The sequence below is a fragment of the Poeciliopsis prolifica genome, unplaced genomic scaffold (genome assembly GCF_027474105.1).
Source record: "Poeciliopsis prolifica strain line A6 unplaced genomic scaffold, Auburn_PproV2 SCAFFOLD033, whole genome shotgun sequence".
Classification (NCBI taxonomy): domain Eukaryota; kingdom Metazoa; phylum Chordata; class Actinopteri; order Cyprinodontiformes; family Poeciliidae; genus Poeciliopsis; species Poeciliopsis prolifica.
Genome location: NW_026562408.1, coordinates 3,954,556 through 3,972,421, shown reverse-complemented (window position 1 = coordinate 3,972,421; position 17,866 = coordinate 3,954,556). Strand labels below are relative to the sequence as shown.

The 17,866-nt window shown below is 36.5% G+C and overlaps 2 protein-coding genes across 2 annotated transcripts; both read right to left on the bottom strand.

The window, feature by feature from the left end:
• Window positions 1-4,945: 4,945 nt before the first annotated feature.
• Window positions 4,946-7,631, bottom strand: LOC129373483 (uncharacterized). The gene is made up of 2 exons (XM_055051439.1): window positions 7,261-7,631; window positions 4,946-7,179 (listed from the first exon to the last, which is right to left on the bottom strand). The coding sequence occupies exons 1-2, from the start codon at window positions 7,283-7,285 to the stop codon at window positions 5,108-5,110; spliced, it is 2,097 nt and encodes a 698-aa protein (XP_054907414.1). The 5' UTR covers window positions 7,286-7,631; the 3' UTR covers window positions 4,946-5,107.
• A 55-nt stretch (window positions 7,632-7,686) lies between these two features.
• On the bottom strand, window positions 7,687-9,717 carry LOC129373381 (uncharacterized). The gene is made up of 3 exons (XM_055051261.1): window positions 8,661-9,717; window positions 8,122-8,579; window positions 7,687-7,998 (listed from the first exon to the last, which is right to left on the bottom strand). The coding sequence occupies exons 1-3, from the start codon at window positions 9,715-9,717 to the stop codon at window positions 7,687-7,689; spliced, it is 1,827 nt and encodes a 608-aa protein (XP_054907236.1).
• Window positions 9,718-17,866: the final 8,149 nt, after the last annotated feature.

Sequence of the window (17,866 nt, the reverse complement as noted above, 5' to 3'; positions counted from 1 at the left end):
TTTGACCTAAATCATCCCTTTGTAGTGCTAAATATGCCTTTCAATTAATAAATTAAGTTTATTTGTGGAACACATTTCAGCAATAAAGCAATTCAAAGTGCTTCACATAATAAAAACACAAAAGTACAACATCATAAAATACACCAGTCAACAATTTTTTAAAAAAGGAAAAAAAAAAACATTTTGATGAGTGCAATGTTTCATTTATCATGGTTCAAAAGCAACTCTAAACTGGTCTAGATGTAAAGGAAATCAGTTACATCAAGATGATGTCCCATGTTTGGCTTGTAGCTTTCTTTTAAGAATCTACTTCTTCTTGTCACCTCCATGAAGAGCAAACTTCTGAAGTGTTTGATAAATGGTTTTTATGTCAACTATTTATTCTCTTTCCTGTAGCTCCTCGAGAGCAGAAATAGATCTCTTGGTTACTTGTCTAATAAATGCTCTCCTTGTCTGGTTTGTTAGTTGATATAAGCAGCTATATTTTTGGGAGATTTCCAGTTGTGTATTTCTGTTCCTGGATAATGGCTTGAACAGTTCTCTATGAAATGTCTAAGCTTCGGTTGTTGTTTGAAAACCTTACCCTTCTCTAAATGTTCCACAAATTTATCCCTGACCTGCCTGCTGTGTTTCTTAGTCTTCTCAAGTTTGTACATTTATTTGTATAGCAATGTTCAGTAATGAACCCCAAAGGCTTTCAGGAAACACCTGCATTTATGCTGAAGTTTAAGGGATAAAGAGAGCTGAGTACAAATGCACACCACACAAAGTTTTAGAAAGCTTTATATGTACTTTTTTTCTTTTATAACAATGTACAGCTATGATTTCATTATATACATTATTCAAATAAAATATATAGATGTGCTTGGCTGTAACATAAAATGTGTAAATGGCCAAACACTAGGAATACTTGTCAAAGTATTAGAAATCAACCTACCTGACTGAATTTACCACTTGACTCTGGTCCATCTGTAAAACACTTGCACAAATGCAGGAAATTTAATGAGCACTTAAACCGGATTGTCAGGAAGTTAAGATGTGATGCAACTCAGATCTTTTTGCATGTGTAGGAACATAAAATATGCTTTGTTAGTCTCATATGCTGTTTATCATTCATTTTAATATCAACAGGGGCAGAACTTCTCAGCCATGAAATGATAACATGTGTCCAATTTGAAGAGGTGTTGTGTTAATTTCTCTGCTCAGCCTCCATTAAACATTAAATTACCAAGGTTATGGCTCAGGAGACTGTGGAGGGAGGGAGGCTGCGAAAGGAATGAGTTTACCTCGTCTTACTAATTTTGGGCATTGACTGTTGCGGTACTGGTGGCTTCATATATCTTATTGTTCCAGACCCTGCCTTTCTCTCTTTTGTCATCTCTGCATGAGCAAAGCCCAAACATGGACTTGATTTGTAATATTAGAGCTCAGTTATACAGAGACGCATCTGTTAGTTGGTTGTGTTCTGAGTTTCTTCATCCAATCCCAGACTGCACATGCTCCACATTGCTCTGTAAACACAGGTAGAATCCCATTTTTGTATAAACCATGACATTCATTGCATTACATAGCTTCATGTGTAACGTCACAGTTTATGCATTACCAGTGTTCAGGACAAACATTTTTTACGTAACATCTTTATCTGGTGAGTCATTTAGGAGTATCATATTTTAGGAGGTTAACCCTATGATAGGACTGCTAACTTGGAATAAAATAAAAAAAAGTTTCAAATGGCACAAACTTACCAAACCACTGTAACAACATCATTGTTCACAGTGAAGCAAGTTTAACATCAACATGGTCTGACCAAAAAATAATCCCCTGTTCAGAAATAAAATTGCTTTCAAACCCAACAAAAATTCGCAGCTACCAACTTGAACAATACAAATCCTTCAGGGAGATCAATTTTAAGGTCGGTTAAAACAAAGATTGAGCTGTCTGGTTATAACGAACAGAAATATGATTGGAGAAGTTAAAGTGAGGCTTTCAATTCAAAGGAAAATACACCAACTGTCAGATACGCTGTTTCACATGAATAATGATAAAAATCACTTGAGTAAAGTTACTGCAGGTCAGTGTGATTCTCGTCAAATTTAGCCATATATACCAAGTGACAAGCTTGTTTTTGCTTTATGCAGTCAGTGCAGTGAGTAGTTTGAGTAACTCAAACTACAGAAAGTAGTTTGAGTTACTCAAACTCAAAGTAGTTTGAGTTACTCAAACTACTTTCTGATTTGCTACTCAGCAAATGCTGCTGAGTAGCATTTGCTACTCAGCAGATTTGCAAAATTAAAGTACACTATTCTAGATGTATTCCACTCACTTTATTTCATCTGTACCATTGACAGGTAAACACTTTCCAAGCATGATGCCGCCACCACTGTGCTTCCCATCTGTTACACAGTTGAAAATCAGACACGGCGTTCCAACCGGATATTGATCTGAAATGAACATCAGAACTGGCTTTGGAAAGGATAAAGAAGGCAGACATTATGCTCATTGAATGGTGCCAACCTTATCCCTGTTGAAGAGGTATAGGCTTTGTTTAAAAGCATTGTCTTGGCCAGGAAATAAACAAATCTGTATAAACTATTATTTCTGATAAAAAGAATAGTAAGACATTATGACAAAATCATGTTGAGAAAGGGTTTTTATTTCTCTCCAACTTGCAGTAAAATCACAAGGGATGATTTAATGAAATGATTATTCTGCAAAAACACAAATATCACCATCAGCTGCACTTTGTTTTCAGCATTAATACAATCTCCTGGAGGCACAGTACCACCCATAACAGAGATGCACACAGTGAAGACAAAACACTGGTATATTAGACAGTGTCACTATGAATATGTTGTCATTTAGTTGAAAGCATAGCTGTGTCAGAGGGCAACACCCCAGAGGGTGTGGAGGAGCAATGCAAGCACAACAGCCAGGTGACATTTAAGCTTTAATCTTAGGAGATTTAAGGCGCTACGTCTGCCACTTATACAGATTTCATAAAAGGATATTGTGCAGTGGTTCGGAGAAATGACAAAGTTTTCCAACAATGATGAAATATAGACAAAAAATAAAAGTTAAACAAAAACAATTAGTTATTGATTTTAAAGCACATCAAAAGGAAGAAATGACCAATTATTAAAATAATTTAAAATAAACAGTAGTGGCATGTAATATATACATCAGACAAAAACATTCTTTTCATGTTTTTTCAAGCTGAGCACAGCTGTAATCCACATGAAGGCCCCATCTGCTTCCATAAGATTGTTTTTGTTATTTCACTTTGGCAAATTGTTCTTCATACTTCTTTGCCTTTTGTGGCAATGTCCAGAAAGTTGCATAATTTGACTTTGTATAATTCTTTAAAATATTCATTGTCAGTACTGACGAATCAAACTAAAAACTAAAATAAGTTTTCAGTTAGATTTTTCACTTTTTTAAAAATTTTGTTCTAACTTATATACTTGAAAAAAAGCAAATCCAAAACTTACATCAAATTTTGTATGTCTTGGCTTATGAAGAAAAACAAAAGTAACACTGAGTCTGAAACTTTACAAAATGCATCTTCTTCTAAATGGACAACATACTTCATCTTCATCCTGTCAGAAAATTATATATATATATATATATATATATATATATATATAATATATATATATATATATATATATATATATATATATATATATTATATATTATATATATATGTGTGTGTGTGTGTGTGTTGTGTGTGTATATGACACATACAACAAGGACCCAACAAAGATGCAGACACACAGGCGACATTAAATACACAGAAGGTAATCAGGGAATGAGACACACCTGGGAACAATCAAAGGGAAGACAGGGCAACACAGAGGCTCAGAAGACAAAGAAATTTAAAATAGACACACAGAAAAACACATATCACGACATATAAAATCCCCTTCTCACCCACCGCGGGTTCTTATCCTCTGAGCTCGGGTCCTCTACCAGAGGCCTGGGAGCTTGAGGGTCCTGCAGTATCTTGGCTGTGCCAAGGACTGCACTTTCTGGACTGAGGTGTCTGTTGTTGTTCCAGGGATCTGTTGTAGCCACTGCTCCAGTTTGGGGGTGACTGCCCCGAGGGCCCCGATGATCACAGGCCCCACTGTGGTCTTCACCACAGTCCAAAACATGTGTAACCTGTGTTAATGCATCTAATAATAACAAATAAAATTATTTGTTATATAACAAATATATAAAGAATATAGATTTGTTTTATATATTGTATTTATATAACAAATAATATGTTCAGAATATTATTCAGAATATTATTCTGAACCATCTTCTCTGCATGCATGCCTTTGTGACAGCATGAACACATACGACAGTCAGTCATGCTTTTGGAGTGTGGCAGGAAGCCGGAACACCTGGAGAAAACCCACCCAATGATGGAGAGAACATATAAAGTCCTATTTTGTGGTAAAAACATTTAGTCCTAATCTTTTAACTTCTTTTTTTTTCTTAGCACTGTTCGTTTCAAGTATAGACACAGTATACTTTGAAGATTTTTTTTTTATTGAGAATGACATTATTTTAAGAGATTCTTCAAACAAAGTAAAGCAGGCACATATTCACTCTTAGGGGTGATTTAAAGTCCCTGACTAATCTAACAGTGTTTGTTTTTAGACTGTGGAAGAAAGCCGGAGCACCCGGAGAAAACATACATATGCATGGAGACAAGATTCATCTGTGTCACTTTGCAAGTGACACAGATGTATTCTGTGTATTCTGTATTCTGTTTTTTTTTTTTTTTGTCTTTTAGAAGCAGTGCTTTTTATTATTATTATTTCGTAAATAAAAGTAATTTTGTAGTTAAAACAAAACAATTTTCTGTAAATGTTTTTACAGAAAAACATTTACAGAATGTAAAATGATCTTGAATAAGATCATTTTGTCATTCTTAATTAATGGTTCATTCATGATATTTTTTTGCAAGGTTTTCTTTTTAATCAGTTTCTTATTTTGGGGGGTGTTTTTGCATGTTCTGTGGGTGTTGGGCAATCTTTTTTTAATCTTGTTTGTGTTTATGTTGTTTTTTTTTTTGTTTTTTTTTCTAAATTGGCTTGTTTCCTAAGTCTTCTCAGTTTCATCTTTCTTTCTCATAAATGTACATAAACCCATTTTTGTAAAGGTCTTCTGCACTGTCCTTGTGTGCGATTGTTACTTGGTCATCTTCAGCCTTAAAGATCAGTTGTTTGTACTTCAGATATGTGTAAAAGTGGTCAGTCTGTGAGCACAGGGTTTGGCGACAAATGACAGAGGACAAATTGAACAACTGAGCTCCATTTTGTAATGAAATGTCAATGCATGCACTGGGAATCACAGGTATTCTGAAACCTCCCTGATTAGTAGGCCGTTGCAGATGCAGAGTTATCACATCAGTATTGCTAAGGAAGATGTTTCTTTTAGTGTTGGAGAGGCAGATGTTACATTGGTGCTCATCGCAGTCTTTAAGAACAAAGCGGTGAAGAAGAGAGGCTGTTGTTTCATTTGGTTTTGCATCTGACAGGTAAACTATGGGACCTACCTCTGACAAGACCGATGTAGCCAACTTACATCGTTCACAAGTGATAATGTTGTTTAATATGCAAGCTGAATTAATGCCACATGGGTTTAACCATTGCAAAATAACTCCCAAAAATGTTGCTATATAGTTTTGCTGTGTCAAGCCTAGTATTGGCATGTTTTCACTAATTTCCATCAGAACTTGGTAGATTTCTTCGGGGGGGAAATATTTTCCTGGATAGTGCATGGCTGTTAGGAGAAGGCTAGCACAGATTGGAGTTGCTGATAAAGCTCCAAAGGCCTTTGAGGGACACTTAGCCACAGACTGTCTGGCAACAGTAAGGTTCAAAATACTCTGCATCGTGGCATTCATCCAACTGTTATTGAAGGAGTTGGAAAACTTGCAAATGTACATGGTTGGATCAATATTAGAATTTCTTTGACTTGTGTTGTCCTCTACTACGCAAAAATAATAAGAGCCATTTTGTATTTTATTGTCAGAACTGACGCTGAGTTCATCCTCTGTGATCATAACATATTGAAGAGGGTCTTGATATACTTCATGATTGTCAATGGTCACTTTGAACCCAACACTAAAATATTCCTGTCCTTCTGTGTACTTCTCATAGACATAGATAAACCCGTTATGGCAAATGTCGGCCGCAGAGGCTGTATTTGAAATTGTTACCTGATCGTCATCAGCCTTAAAAACCAGCTGTCCACACATTAGATATGTGTAAAAGTGGTCGATCTGAGGACTCAGGGTTTGGCGGCAAATGACCGAGGATAGACGGTACAACTGGGTTCCGGTTTTAACAGGAATGTCAATAGTTAGACTAGGAGTCACAGGATATTTTAAATCAACCTGGTTGTATGACCGTGGCAGATGCAAGGCTATCACATCGGTGTGATTGAGAATATCTTTTCTCTTTAAATTGGAGAAACAGACGTCACAACATTCTGCATAGGTCTCAGAAACCCACCGATTAAGCAGAGATGTGATGCTGTCGTAAGGTAGTGGAGGTGGGAGGTAAAGGATGGGACCAAGTTCTCTGATGTCAAGTAAAGCCTCCTGACATAATTCACAAGTGATTGCGCTATACAGCATGCAACTTGTATTCATGCCACATGGATTAAGCCAGACTAAAAGAGCAGACAAAAAGTTTGTTAGGTCGTCCTCTTGTGCCAAACCTACTGATTCTATGCTTTTACTTAATTCCATCTGAACTTTGTAGATTTCTTCTGGAGAAAAATATTTTCCTGGATGGTACATAGCTGTACGGAAAAGGCTGGCAAACAATGGAGTTCCTGACAAAGCTCCAAAAACAGCTTCAGGATAGTGAGCCACAAACCTTCTGGCAATACTTAGGTTGAGAATACTCTGCATCGCGGCATTCATCCAACAATTATTGAAGGAGTTTGAAAACCTACAAAAGTACATTGTTGGATCAAGATTACAATTTGTTCGGTTTGTGTTGTCTTCTGCTCTGTAGAAATAATCTGTGCTATTTTCTATGTCATCTTCAGAAAAGTCACTAAGCTCATCCTCTGTGATTATTAAATTTTGAGAAAAGTCTGAATGAGTTTCACAAATGATTTCTTCATCATTAGTGTCCGTTTCATCCTTCGTGATCATTTCTTCCTGAACAAGATCTGTGTGGGGCAACAGAGTTGTATCGTTAGAATGGATCAATTCCATCGCTTCCTCCGTCTTCTCAAAACTGCGTTTGTTACCTCTGGCGCCAGTTTCATCCTGCATTGTACTTCTGTCCTCAGGACTACCATCATGGGTGCAGCAATGTCTCCTTTGCCATATTTATTGTGTTTTCCATGTTTGTTTCTTCAGCTTCAAAACAGGTGTTTTTATCATTCTTTGTCAAAGTTGCATCTATTTCAGAGTTGTAATTGTTTGCCCCAGATTTAGCCATTATTGGTGTATTCACTGCAAATTCAGGGTTGCAAATTCTCTGTACAGTGGTCTCCTTGAACCCAACACTAAAATTGTCCTGTCCTTCTGTGTACTTCTCATAGACATAGATAAACCCGTTATGGCAAATGTCGGCCGCACAGGTTGTATTTGAAATTGTTACCTGATCGTCATCAGCCTTAAAAACCAGCTGTCCACACATTAGATATGTGTAAAGTGGTCGATCTGAGGACTCAGGTTTGGCGGCAAATGACCGAGGAAAGACGGTACAACTGGGTTCCGGTTTTAACAGGAATGTCAATAGTTAGACTAGGAGTCACAGGATATGTCAAATCAACCTGGTTGTATGACCGTGGCAGATGCAAGGCTATCACATCGGTGTGATTGAGAATATCTTTTCTCTTTAAATTGGAGAAACAGACGTCACAACATTCTGCATAGGTCTCAGAAACCCACCGATTAAGCAGAGATGTGATGCTGTCGTAAGGTAGTGGAGGTGGGAGGTAAAGGATGGGACCAAGTTCTCTGATGTCAAGTAAAGCCTCCTGACATAATTCACAAGTGATTGCGCTATACAGCATACAACTTGTATTCATTCCACATGGATTAAGCCAGACTAAAAGAGCAGACAAAAAGTTTGTTAGGTCGTCCTCTTGTGCCAAACCTACTGATTCTATGCTTTTACTTAATTCCATCTGAACTTTGTAGATTTCTTCTGGAGAAAAATATTTTCCTGGATGGTACATAGCTGTACGGAAAAGGCTGGCAAACAATGGAGTTCCTGACAAAGCTCCAAAAACAGCTTCAGGATAGTGAGCCACAAACCTTCTTGAAATGTTCAGGTTGAGAATACTCTGCATCGCGGCATTCATCCAACAATTATTGAAGGAGTTTGAAAACCTACAAAAGCACATTGTTGGATCAAGATTACAATTTGTTCGGTTTGAGTTGTCTTCTGCTCTGTAGAAATAATCTGTGCTATTTTCTATGTCATCTTCAGAAAAGTCACTTATCTCATCTTCTGTGATTATTAAATTTTGAGAAAAGTCTGAATGAGTTTCACAAATGATTTCTTCATCATTAGTGTCCGTTTCATCCTTCGTGATCATTTCTTCCTGAACAAGATCTGTGTGGGGCAACAGAGTTGTATCGTTAGAATGGATCAATTCCATCGCTTCCTCCATCTTCTCAAAACTGCGTTTGTTACCTCTGGCGCCAGTTTCATCCTGTATTGTACTTCTGTCCTCAGGACTACCATCATGGGTGCAGCAATATGTCTCCTTTGCCATATTTATTGTGTTTTCCATGTTTGTTTCTTCAGCTTCAAAACAGGTGTTTTTATCATTCTTTGTCAAAGTTGCATCTATTTCAGAGTTGTAATTGTTTGCCCCAGATTTAGCCATTATTGGTGTATTCACTGCAAATTCAGGGTTGCAAATTCTCTGTACAGTGGTCTCCTTGAACCCAACACTAAAATTGTCCTGTCCTTCTGTGTACTTCTCATAGACATAGATAAACCCGTTATGGCAAATGTCGGCTGCAGAGGCTGTATTTGAAATTGTTACCTGATCGTCATCAGCCTTAAAAACCAGCTGTCCACACATTAGATATGTGTAAAAGTGGTCGATCTGAGGACTCAGGGTTTGGCGGCAAATGACCGAGGAAAGACGGTACAACTGGGTTCCGGTTTTAACAGGAATGTCAATAGTTAGACTAGGAGTCACTGCATATTTCAAATCAACCTGGTTGTATGACCGTGGCAGATGCAAGGCTATCACATCGGTGTGATTGAGGATATCTTTTCTCTTTAAATTGGAGAAACAGACGTCACAACATTCTGCATAGGTCTCAGAAACCCACCGATTAAGCAGAGATGTGATGCTGTCGTAAGGTAGTGGAGGTGGGAGGTAAAGGATGGGACCAAGTTCTCTGATGTCAAGTAGAGCCTCCTGACATTTTTCACAAGCGATTGCTGTGTACAGCATGCAACTTGTATTCATTCCACATGGATTAAGCCAGACTAAAAGAGCAGACAAAAAGTTTGTTAGGTCGTCCTCTTGTGCCAAACCTACTGATTCTATGCTTTTACTTACTTCCATCTGAACTTTGTAGATTTCTTCTGGAGAAAAATATTTTCCTGGATGTTGCATAGCTGTACAGAAAAGGCTGGCAAACAATGGAGTTCCTGACAAAGCTCCAAAAACAGCTTCAGGATAGTGAGCCACAAACCTTCTGGAAATGTTCAGGTTGAGAATACTCTGCATCGCGGCATTCATCCAACAATTATTGAAGGAGTTTGAAAACCTGCAAAAGTACATTGTTGGATCAAGATTTGTTTGACCTGCTCTGTAGAAATAATCTGTGCTATTTTCTATATCATCTTCAAAATTGGCACTTAGCTCATCCTCTGTGATTAATACATTTTGAAGAAAGTCTCGATAGGTTTCATGATTAATTTGTTCGTCCATGGTGTCATTGTCATCCCCAGTAGAAATTTCTGCCTGAACTGAATCCACGTCAGCATAAGAGTTTGTCAAATCATCTAAGATTCCCTCAAAACCTGTCCTCATATTTTCTCTTTTTGTGGTTTCAAAGGTAATCTTCTTGTCTTCAGATCTGGTTTCCGTGTCCAAGTTATTACTGGCAAAAACACAATTTTCTGATGTCTTCATTATGAAATTTTTTGTAGTGGTTTGGCACCAATCCTTGAGCAAATTATTTTCTGTGAAATAACTTTCACAATGTCTTACTAAGTAGGGTTCCAACAGCACAGCAATCGGCACAAAGCTTGTTGACAGGATGTTCGATTTCAATTATTTGGAAAATATAAACTGTAACAAGTCGTCTCTCTCTGAAAGCAATCTACCTTCAACAAAGTTGAGAAGTATACTAAGAAAAAATTCTGTCTTGCAAAAACAGTCCCTTTGAACTATTATCTATGAGAACACTGTATGATGATGTCACAAGTAAGCTCTGTTTTTATTGTTGCTATGGAAACTCAAAGAGTTAAATTCAAATTGTTTTTTTAAAATAGAAAATAAAAATGCTGAGGGATTGCCCCATTAAATATGTATACCAAATGAGACACTTTCATCAAAGTTTTATTTAAAATATTTAAATCTTAAGTTATTTTCTTCATAAAATTATTAAAAATTTTAAAGAAAATTTTTGTTTTAATTTTGTGTCTTAATATGTTTTAAAAGCTTCAGATGCATTCTTCCACTTTGATGACACATGTAGTACTTTTATCCTCCACCAGAGGGCTTGAGACAAAAATATTATTTCATTCCAATTGCGTTAAACAGGTTGAAGACTAAGAAATATCCATATCAAAAATTAAATTTTTGGTGTTTGATTAATATCAATTTATAAATATCATTCTGCACTTATTCAACCACTTCTTCAAAACAGGACTAAGGTTGCAATACTGCTGGACAATTGTTTTATTCTTTTCATAGTTCATTTGTTGACTTCTGCCTCTCACTTTTTACATGCTTCAAACTACTATGTTTGTGATTGAAAATAACTATACTCTTTATTTCATATCATCTGCTTTTTTGATTCCTAAGTCACTTGGCTGCAATGTCACATTGTGGAGTTTTTGGCATAAAATTGTAACAAAAATCAGTGCTTTCATACTGGGAACTGTAGATTTTCTAGGACACCACTGGTTTCTGGCTTGAGTTCAGAGGTGTGAGTGCTGTAGGACATTTTCTCATTACAAAGCAAGGTCAGCATGATATTCCTCTGTTTTTTTCCTCTCTCAGCTATTGCAGTCCTTCTTACCCTTCGCCTTTTGCCTTGCCTCCTCTTGTGCATCCAAGCAATCAAACTTTCACCACACTTGTGGCTTCTGTCTCTACCTATGTAATCTAATGATCATCCTGTGTCTGCAGTGTTCAATCTTTCTTCAATATTTGAAGAGCTCACTGTCACTTTCTCTGCAGTGTCACCTATAGTAATGTCCATATTTCATCCAGCTGTTACCCCTCTTCAGAGGGATTACAGCTAGGTTAGAGAGCTAGAAGTGATTCCTAAGATACCAGTGAATATTGCCACCCAATGCATATTTTCAAATATAAAAAGAATGTTTTAAACCAATCTCACTGAAATATAGCTTAAAGAAAGACAGATAGAAATTGTATCTTTCATTTAGTTCTGTTCAGAGGAATTTATCAATTCATCATGAGAATGATAAGGGACGCTTGAACGAACATAAGATGGATGTATGCATATGTTTGAGTCTATATGTATAGTTGTAATACTTAAATGTTTGTAAATAATTGAATAAATACAAGTGTAGATCACTTTTAGTAATATCTGGTTCACTTTTAAAGATTTTACTTACTTATTCTAAGTGAAATTAAATAATAAAGTACAACAAATTTAAACAAAGACAAGAAAACATTTAAACATTTTGGTGTTTTTGAATAAAATGTCAGCAATACGTGTCCCTGTTCCCCCCCCACGTACATACAATGTTTCTCCTAAATTGCTCTCTGTTTCCCTCTGTTATGCAGCTCGGCTGTGGAAAAATCCAGAAGACTTTGGCAGAGCTTAAAGGGCAATTAACAACATCATGAAATAAACCAGCAATGTCCTGTTTGACAGGAGACCAATGAAATGGGTTCTATGCAAAATGTTTGAAAATATCCTTTCATGGAAATGTCAGCAATATATTTAACACATTGAAGCCACTACCCTGTGTATAATGTGCGCTCTCTTCATGTGTTACCACAGTGTGCTGCTGTTGGACCGCCTCCAGGCAACAGAGAAATGTGACCATAAAGTTAACATCCCGTTTGGATTATCCCGTTGCAGTAGGTGAAATTAGGTTTTTGCCATTGAGGTGTCCTTTAATGCATCCTGGCAACACAGGATAATGACATTTACAATGAAGCAAGAGGAGCAAAGGCAGCTTCAGAAAGTCAGCATGAATTAGGGAAAGTGTCCATCTTTCTCTCTGTTTGTCAGCATGCTGCTCTGTGTCCGTGGCTAAGAAGGTGTCTGAGTGATAATCTGATCCTAATCTGATTAGATCTAATCAGGCCTGATGTAAAGTGATCCATTTTGATACTCTGATTGGATTTGTCAAGTGATTTCTGAGTGGCACACATCATTGCCTAAGAATTAAATATTTTGTTTATGATGTAGTTGCTCTTTTTTTTTGAGTCTACAGGAGCTTTTAGTTTTCTTTTGCAATATAAACACTGCATTTGAAATAGCTGGACGACAAGTACATTGTGCATCAGTGCTTGCCAAATGTCATGCTGACCAACAGCAATGCAAACAGGAGTAATTAGCCTCCTTCGTTTTGTTGGAACTGTACCACAGACATGCAAACACGCAAACCTGCAATTTTGGTCAACAGGTACCAATGTGCACATGGAAAGAAAGGGTGATGAATATGGAAATCCATGCGCAGACACATGCACAAATAAAGGCTGTTGCCAAGGGAGGCCTTGGTGTGACACCATATGCTGCAGTGTTGGCAGCCCCCAAAGTTCCACTATGATGTGTTTGGCCTTTTTTTTAAATTCTTAAACAAAATGGGGTGCAAAGATGAGGAAATCACGGTAATCTGGGGCTGGGCATCTAATGTCACTGATGAGAAAATGATTGTGAGTAAAAGAGTAACGTTTCAGCTGACAGTTTTATACTGAGCATACGCTTAATGTCTGTAAAACCGGATATCGTGAAAGAAAAAGAACAGGCTTTGAATGGCTGCATGCAGGGATAGAGGGGCAAATAAATAAATAGAAAATAATGCATAGTATTCAAATGTGGAGTCAATGAAATCTAAAAATTGGGCTCTGGATTTGTATTATGCAAAACTGTTCATGATTATAAATAAAATTCAAACTGTTTTTTTTTTTTTTTTTTTTTTTACAGTTTCTTCAACTCAACATTGCTGACCTAAACTGAAAGGTCAGGCAGGGAATCTGTTGACATGGCAACCATTAATTAGCCTTAAACAACACAAGGTCTTTTTAAAAATAAAGCCTTTTTGAAAACAAAGTAAAAATTTTTATTTGCAGGATTTTGTTTCTCACAAAGCGTGCAGATGAGACAACAAGAGACAACATCAGCAAGAACTTGGAGAGGGATTTTATTGTGGAGTTTCAGAGTAAATGAGGATAAAGGTAGAAACATGTCATGCTTATTAGATTTTAATCTGGGATTTGTTTTTAAACCATAAGTCAAATTTTTTTAGTGTGTCTTTATTATACAGTAAATCACATAAAAGCTTTTAATGGTAAAATTCTGTGAGTTCAAGTGGATCTGAATATTTTTGTGATACACTTTAAATAAAGTCCCCTCAGCAGGCCTTTCTGTCTTATAATATTAAAAAGGAATAAAAAGTATATTAAACGACATCATGGAATATTATCTTAAACTTTTCTCAATACCTTGCTTGAAATGTTTCCCACTGAGCTATATCGAGTCACCTGCCAGCCTCAGTTTGCATGTAAATCTATACAGATGATATAGGAACACCCATGGCAGACAGCTGCGTGACTCATAACTCCAAGAATACCATCAGGGTCCCACATGTCATCCACAAGTTAAACAGAGCTCCTCTTAGCTTATTGCTTGAGGTTAGGGTTTTGCTGTGATCCAAGCAGCTGCTTTGGGGATCTGAAGAGCTGTGTGTGCTGTTTACTTTGCAGTATATGACATCTGTAATGCTTCACAGCCTGGTCTGAAGCTATTTGCTGCTGCTGCTGCTGCTGCGAGCTTGGCTTGTGTGAGACATGGAGCTGCAGAGTGCAGGTGCCTCCCAAGTTACATTCAATATTGTTGTTGTTTGGCTGTTTCCTACTTACCGTCTTGATCACCCACTGATTATCCCATCTGGAAAAACAACTGATCAGTTGGCTGTGAACTGAGATTTTAAGTGCAAGAAACACTTTTGAATTTTGTTGTGGGATTTGGTGACCAGTGTTGCCACAATCACCTCTGAAATTGAAGACAAACATTTACTCTACAACTTATCTAATATTTTCTTGTATTGATACATTTTAATAGGTATTCTTAGAGAAGTTGTGATTTCAGAAAATCCTTTCAAGTGTTTCCTACAACAGCTGTGATCCATAAAAGGCGAGTATTGGGCTATTTTGACCCAGGGGAGCATGTTTTAGATTTAGCCAAACTAAAATAGAAACCAAACAAAACATTCACTTATTGTAAAGGAATGAAAAAATGCCCCAACCCCACATTTGATAGTATAAGTTACACATTTTTGGATAAGGAATGGAAAATAAATTAGCTCTACAATTTCTGATAAGAGCATTCAGTCAGAATTGCAGAAATTTATTGGCAACTAAAAGCAAGTGATTTCTCTGCAACACATTGAGCCAAATATCCGCCTGTGTGTATAATTTAGAAGTTGTGTGCTTAGAGAAAATCCACAAAGGATCCAAACACATCCAACCAATTTTTTTTTTTTCAAAAAAATTAGTTTTATGAGGCCGTGTAAAAAGAAAAAAAAAACAATTCAAATGCATTAAAAGACCAAAATTATGCAGATGTCAAACTGATGTTAACCTCTGACTGGAACTGTTTATAATTATTGTATATTTACATAAGTCTTAATTTCTGCATAACAAAAGTCACATGCTCTAAGTCTGTTTTTTTAAATGTGATCTTCAGATTCTGCATCAGATGCAACTGTTTTTTTTTCTTTTAGCAAACACCAGAATCCTAAATAGCAACTTCATAAAAGTAACGCAGATGTTTTGCAATCAAGGCCCAAATATGTAATCATAGTATAATTCTGATATCATCATCATAAGCCCATCTCCAATACTGTAAATCCACTCATGGTACTGCAGCGTAAGGATTAGAGAAAAGTTTTTTTAGTTTTGGAATTAGATTTTCTAGATTTTATGCCACACAGTTTATGACAGGCTCCAGAATTATAATAAATCAAAAGTGTAATTGTTGCATACTGCAGTCACACTACTAATATATAAAATATGTCTCATGAAGGACTTAAAATACATTCTAACTATATTTTAAATGAAGTTCAATCACAAACATAGTAAACTCAAAATATATTAAACAAGCATGTTTATATTACATAAAAAGCAATATAGTTAAAGTATACTAAGTGTAACTTATGTTGTCCAAAAGTATGTTGAAGTATACTTAATACACTTTAAATTGTGTTTTAATACAACTTAAAATATCATTAACATGCAAAATTAGTTGTTCCAAAATGTCACACTTTAAGTTAACTAATCCTAAGTGAACTTGAAGTATGCTTAAGTATGTTAAAATTTAACATACTTAGTGTATTAATATTTCACCAGGGTTAGGGAAGATTTTTGTCTATAATGACCCTCATATTGCTTCAAATCTGATATCTGTGAGCCTGTCTGCATGAATGTCTTTAAAGAGTAGAAAAACACTTTGGAAACACCTTCTGTAAATGCCTTGAGTGCACATCTCTGTCTACATGTTATGTGTATGTCTAAGACATGCAAAGTGAACCTAACCCCTGAAAATAATCAACATGTATGTTGTAACTGCAGAAACTTGTTCTGGCTGTTGACATTTGAGGAGAGTGAAACACAGAGCCTGCAGGGTCTAGCAGCTGCAAAGGCTTGCTGCACCATTGGATGTGCAGCAAAGCAAAGCGTTACGCCTTTTTTTTTTTTTTTTTTTTGAAACAAAAAAAAGGTAACACAAAGTATTTAGATCTGTGACACAAGCACACTGGTTCACACACGGCCTATTTGAAACTTCTCGTGGTGTTTCTTTCTTTTTGGCAAGAGATGTTGGGACGGCAACAGCTCAGGCAGCAGCTCAGGCTCACTAACTATAAACTGTCCTATCATAAGATACACTTGGCACAACCTTCTCTCTCTCTGTAACACACACTCCCTCAGGACATTGTGTATCTGTGAAACGTATGATCTGCATGTCCTGAATATCTGGCCTGTGCTGATGTGTTGCAAGTATGTTCACACGTACATGACACAGCATGCATGCAAGGGTGAATGCATGGGTGCATATGTGCATATTTGTCAGCACTTAATGGTGCAAAAGTCAAATACACATATCAAGGTCAACCTTAACAGTTATAAAAAACAGAATGTAAATGTAAGTGTTTATCTGAAGGGAAAAGCTCAGGTTGTGTGCTGCAATCGAAAGCTTCAAACTAAGTTGACTCCGTGTTTGGGACACACCCAGAGGAAAAAGTGAAAAAAAAGAATAAAAGAGAAAATAAATTCAAGTGAAAAAAGGAAGTTATGTCAGTCATTCTCACTTCAAATTGTCTTCGGTTGTTGTCATCACTTACAATAACTTGCAACACTGCACACGAGACCAGACGTTCAGAGAAATGGGTTTGAACAGATTTATAAAACAAAATTATCTCGAGAAGTAGTCTGACCTTTTTCACAGTGTGTACAGCTACAACCACAAACATTCAGGTACGTTGTTGGGATTGTATGTGATAAAAAAAAAAATACACAAAGGAGTGCATTACTGCAATGTGGAAGGAAAATGAAACATATTTTTAAATTCTTTTCAAAACTGAAAGTTTGAAAAGCATGTTATACATTTTTACTCAGTCAGTTTTGAGTTCCTTTACATTGTGGCAGAACCCTTATTAACCAAGAATAGGGATAATAACCAGATGAAAGGAGGTCTGTAGAATCCAGAGATAAATACAGGCTAATCAAGGAGGAAAAAAAACATTAAAGGACTGCATAAGACTTCAGAGAGAGACAAAAACAATGCAATACTTAGATTGAAGCATATTTTTTAAATTGATGGTCATTGTCAGTTCCCTTTACATTTTATTTTAAATTTGAGATACTCTGTTGATTGTTACCTCAGTCTCTAAATATGCAAAGCTGGACGTCACATGACCCAAAAGTCTTGCAGTAGTTTTTGAAACACTACTTTCAAGCACACATTTTTTGTGTGTGAAACCGAAAGACTGTGCAGTTGACAGTAAACAAATAATTTTCTCACATGTTCCATTCTGAGGTCAAGTGAGGTCAGAGTGACTACAGTGGTCGATCTTGTTATTTTTTTCTTGTTAAATTTCCAATAGCATTCTGATATCAAAGATTTTTTTACTAACAGTAAACTGACTTTATTGACTATTAAGTGAAAATAAATGACATCCTGTTTTCCTCTTTATGTTGACTCATGACATCTCAGTAATTTTCAATGTTTTCCTTTAAAAACAATCACTTCCTCAGAGGTACATTTAGGTAAACCTTGTATACAGTTCACATAATGAAACGGTGCATTTTAAATACATAATGCACCTGTATTGGTATAGAAAACGAGCAAACAAAGTTGATCTTACAGCTGAAGTGTATTCCCTCGTTGTGTGCTGCAGCAATGCATCTGATAGTATTTCCTCTGCAGCAGCTGATACTGTAGCCGCTA

Coding starts and splice junctions, on each gene's coding strand:
- LOC129373483 (XM_055051439.1), bottom strand. CDS start 7,285: ATGCAGGATGAAACTGGCGCCAGAG. Junction 7,180..7,260: donor GGATGAAACTGGCGCCAGAG/GTAACAAACGCA, acceptor TGCCCCACACAG/ATCTTGTTCAGGAAGAAATG.
- LOC129373381 (XM_055051261.1), bottom strand. CDS start 9,717: ATGCAGAGTATTCTCAACCTGAACATTTCCAGAAGGTTTGTGGCTCAC. Junction 8,580..8,660: donor GGATGAAACTGGCGCCAGAG/GTAACAAACGCA, acceptor TGCCCCACACAG/ATCTTGTTCAGGAAGAAATG. Junction 7,999..8,121: donor TAAGTAAAAGCATAGAATCA/GTAGGTTTGGCA, acceptor GAATTATGTCAG/GAGGCTTTACTTGACATCAG.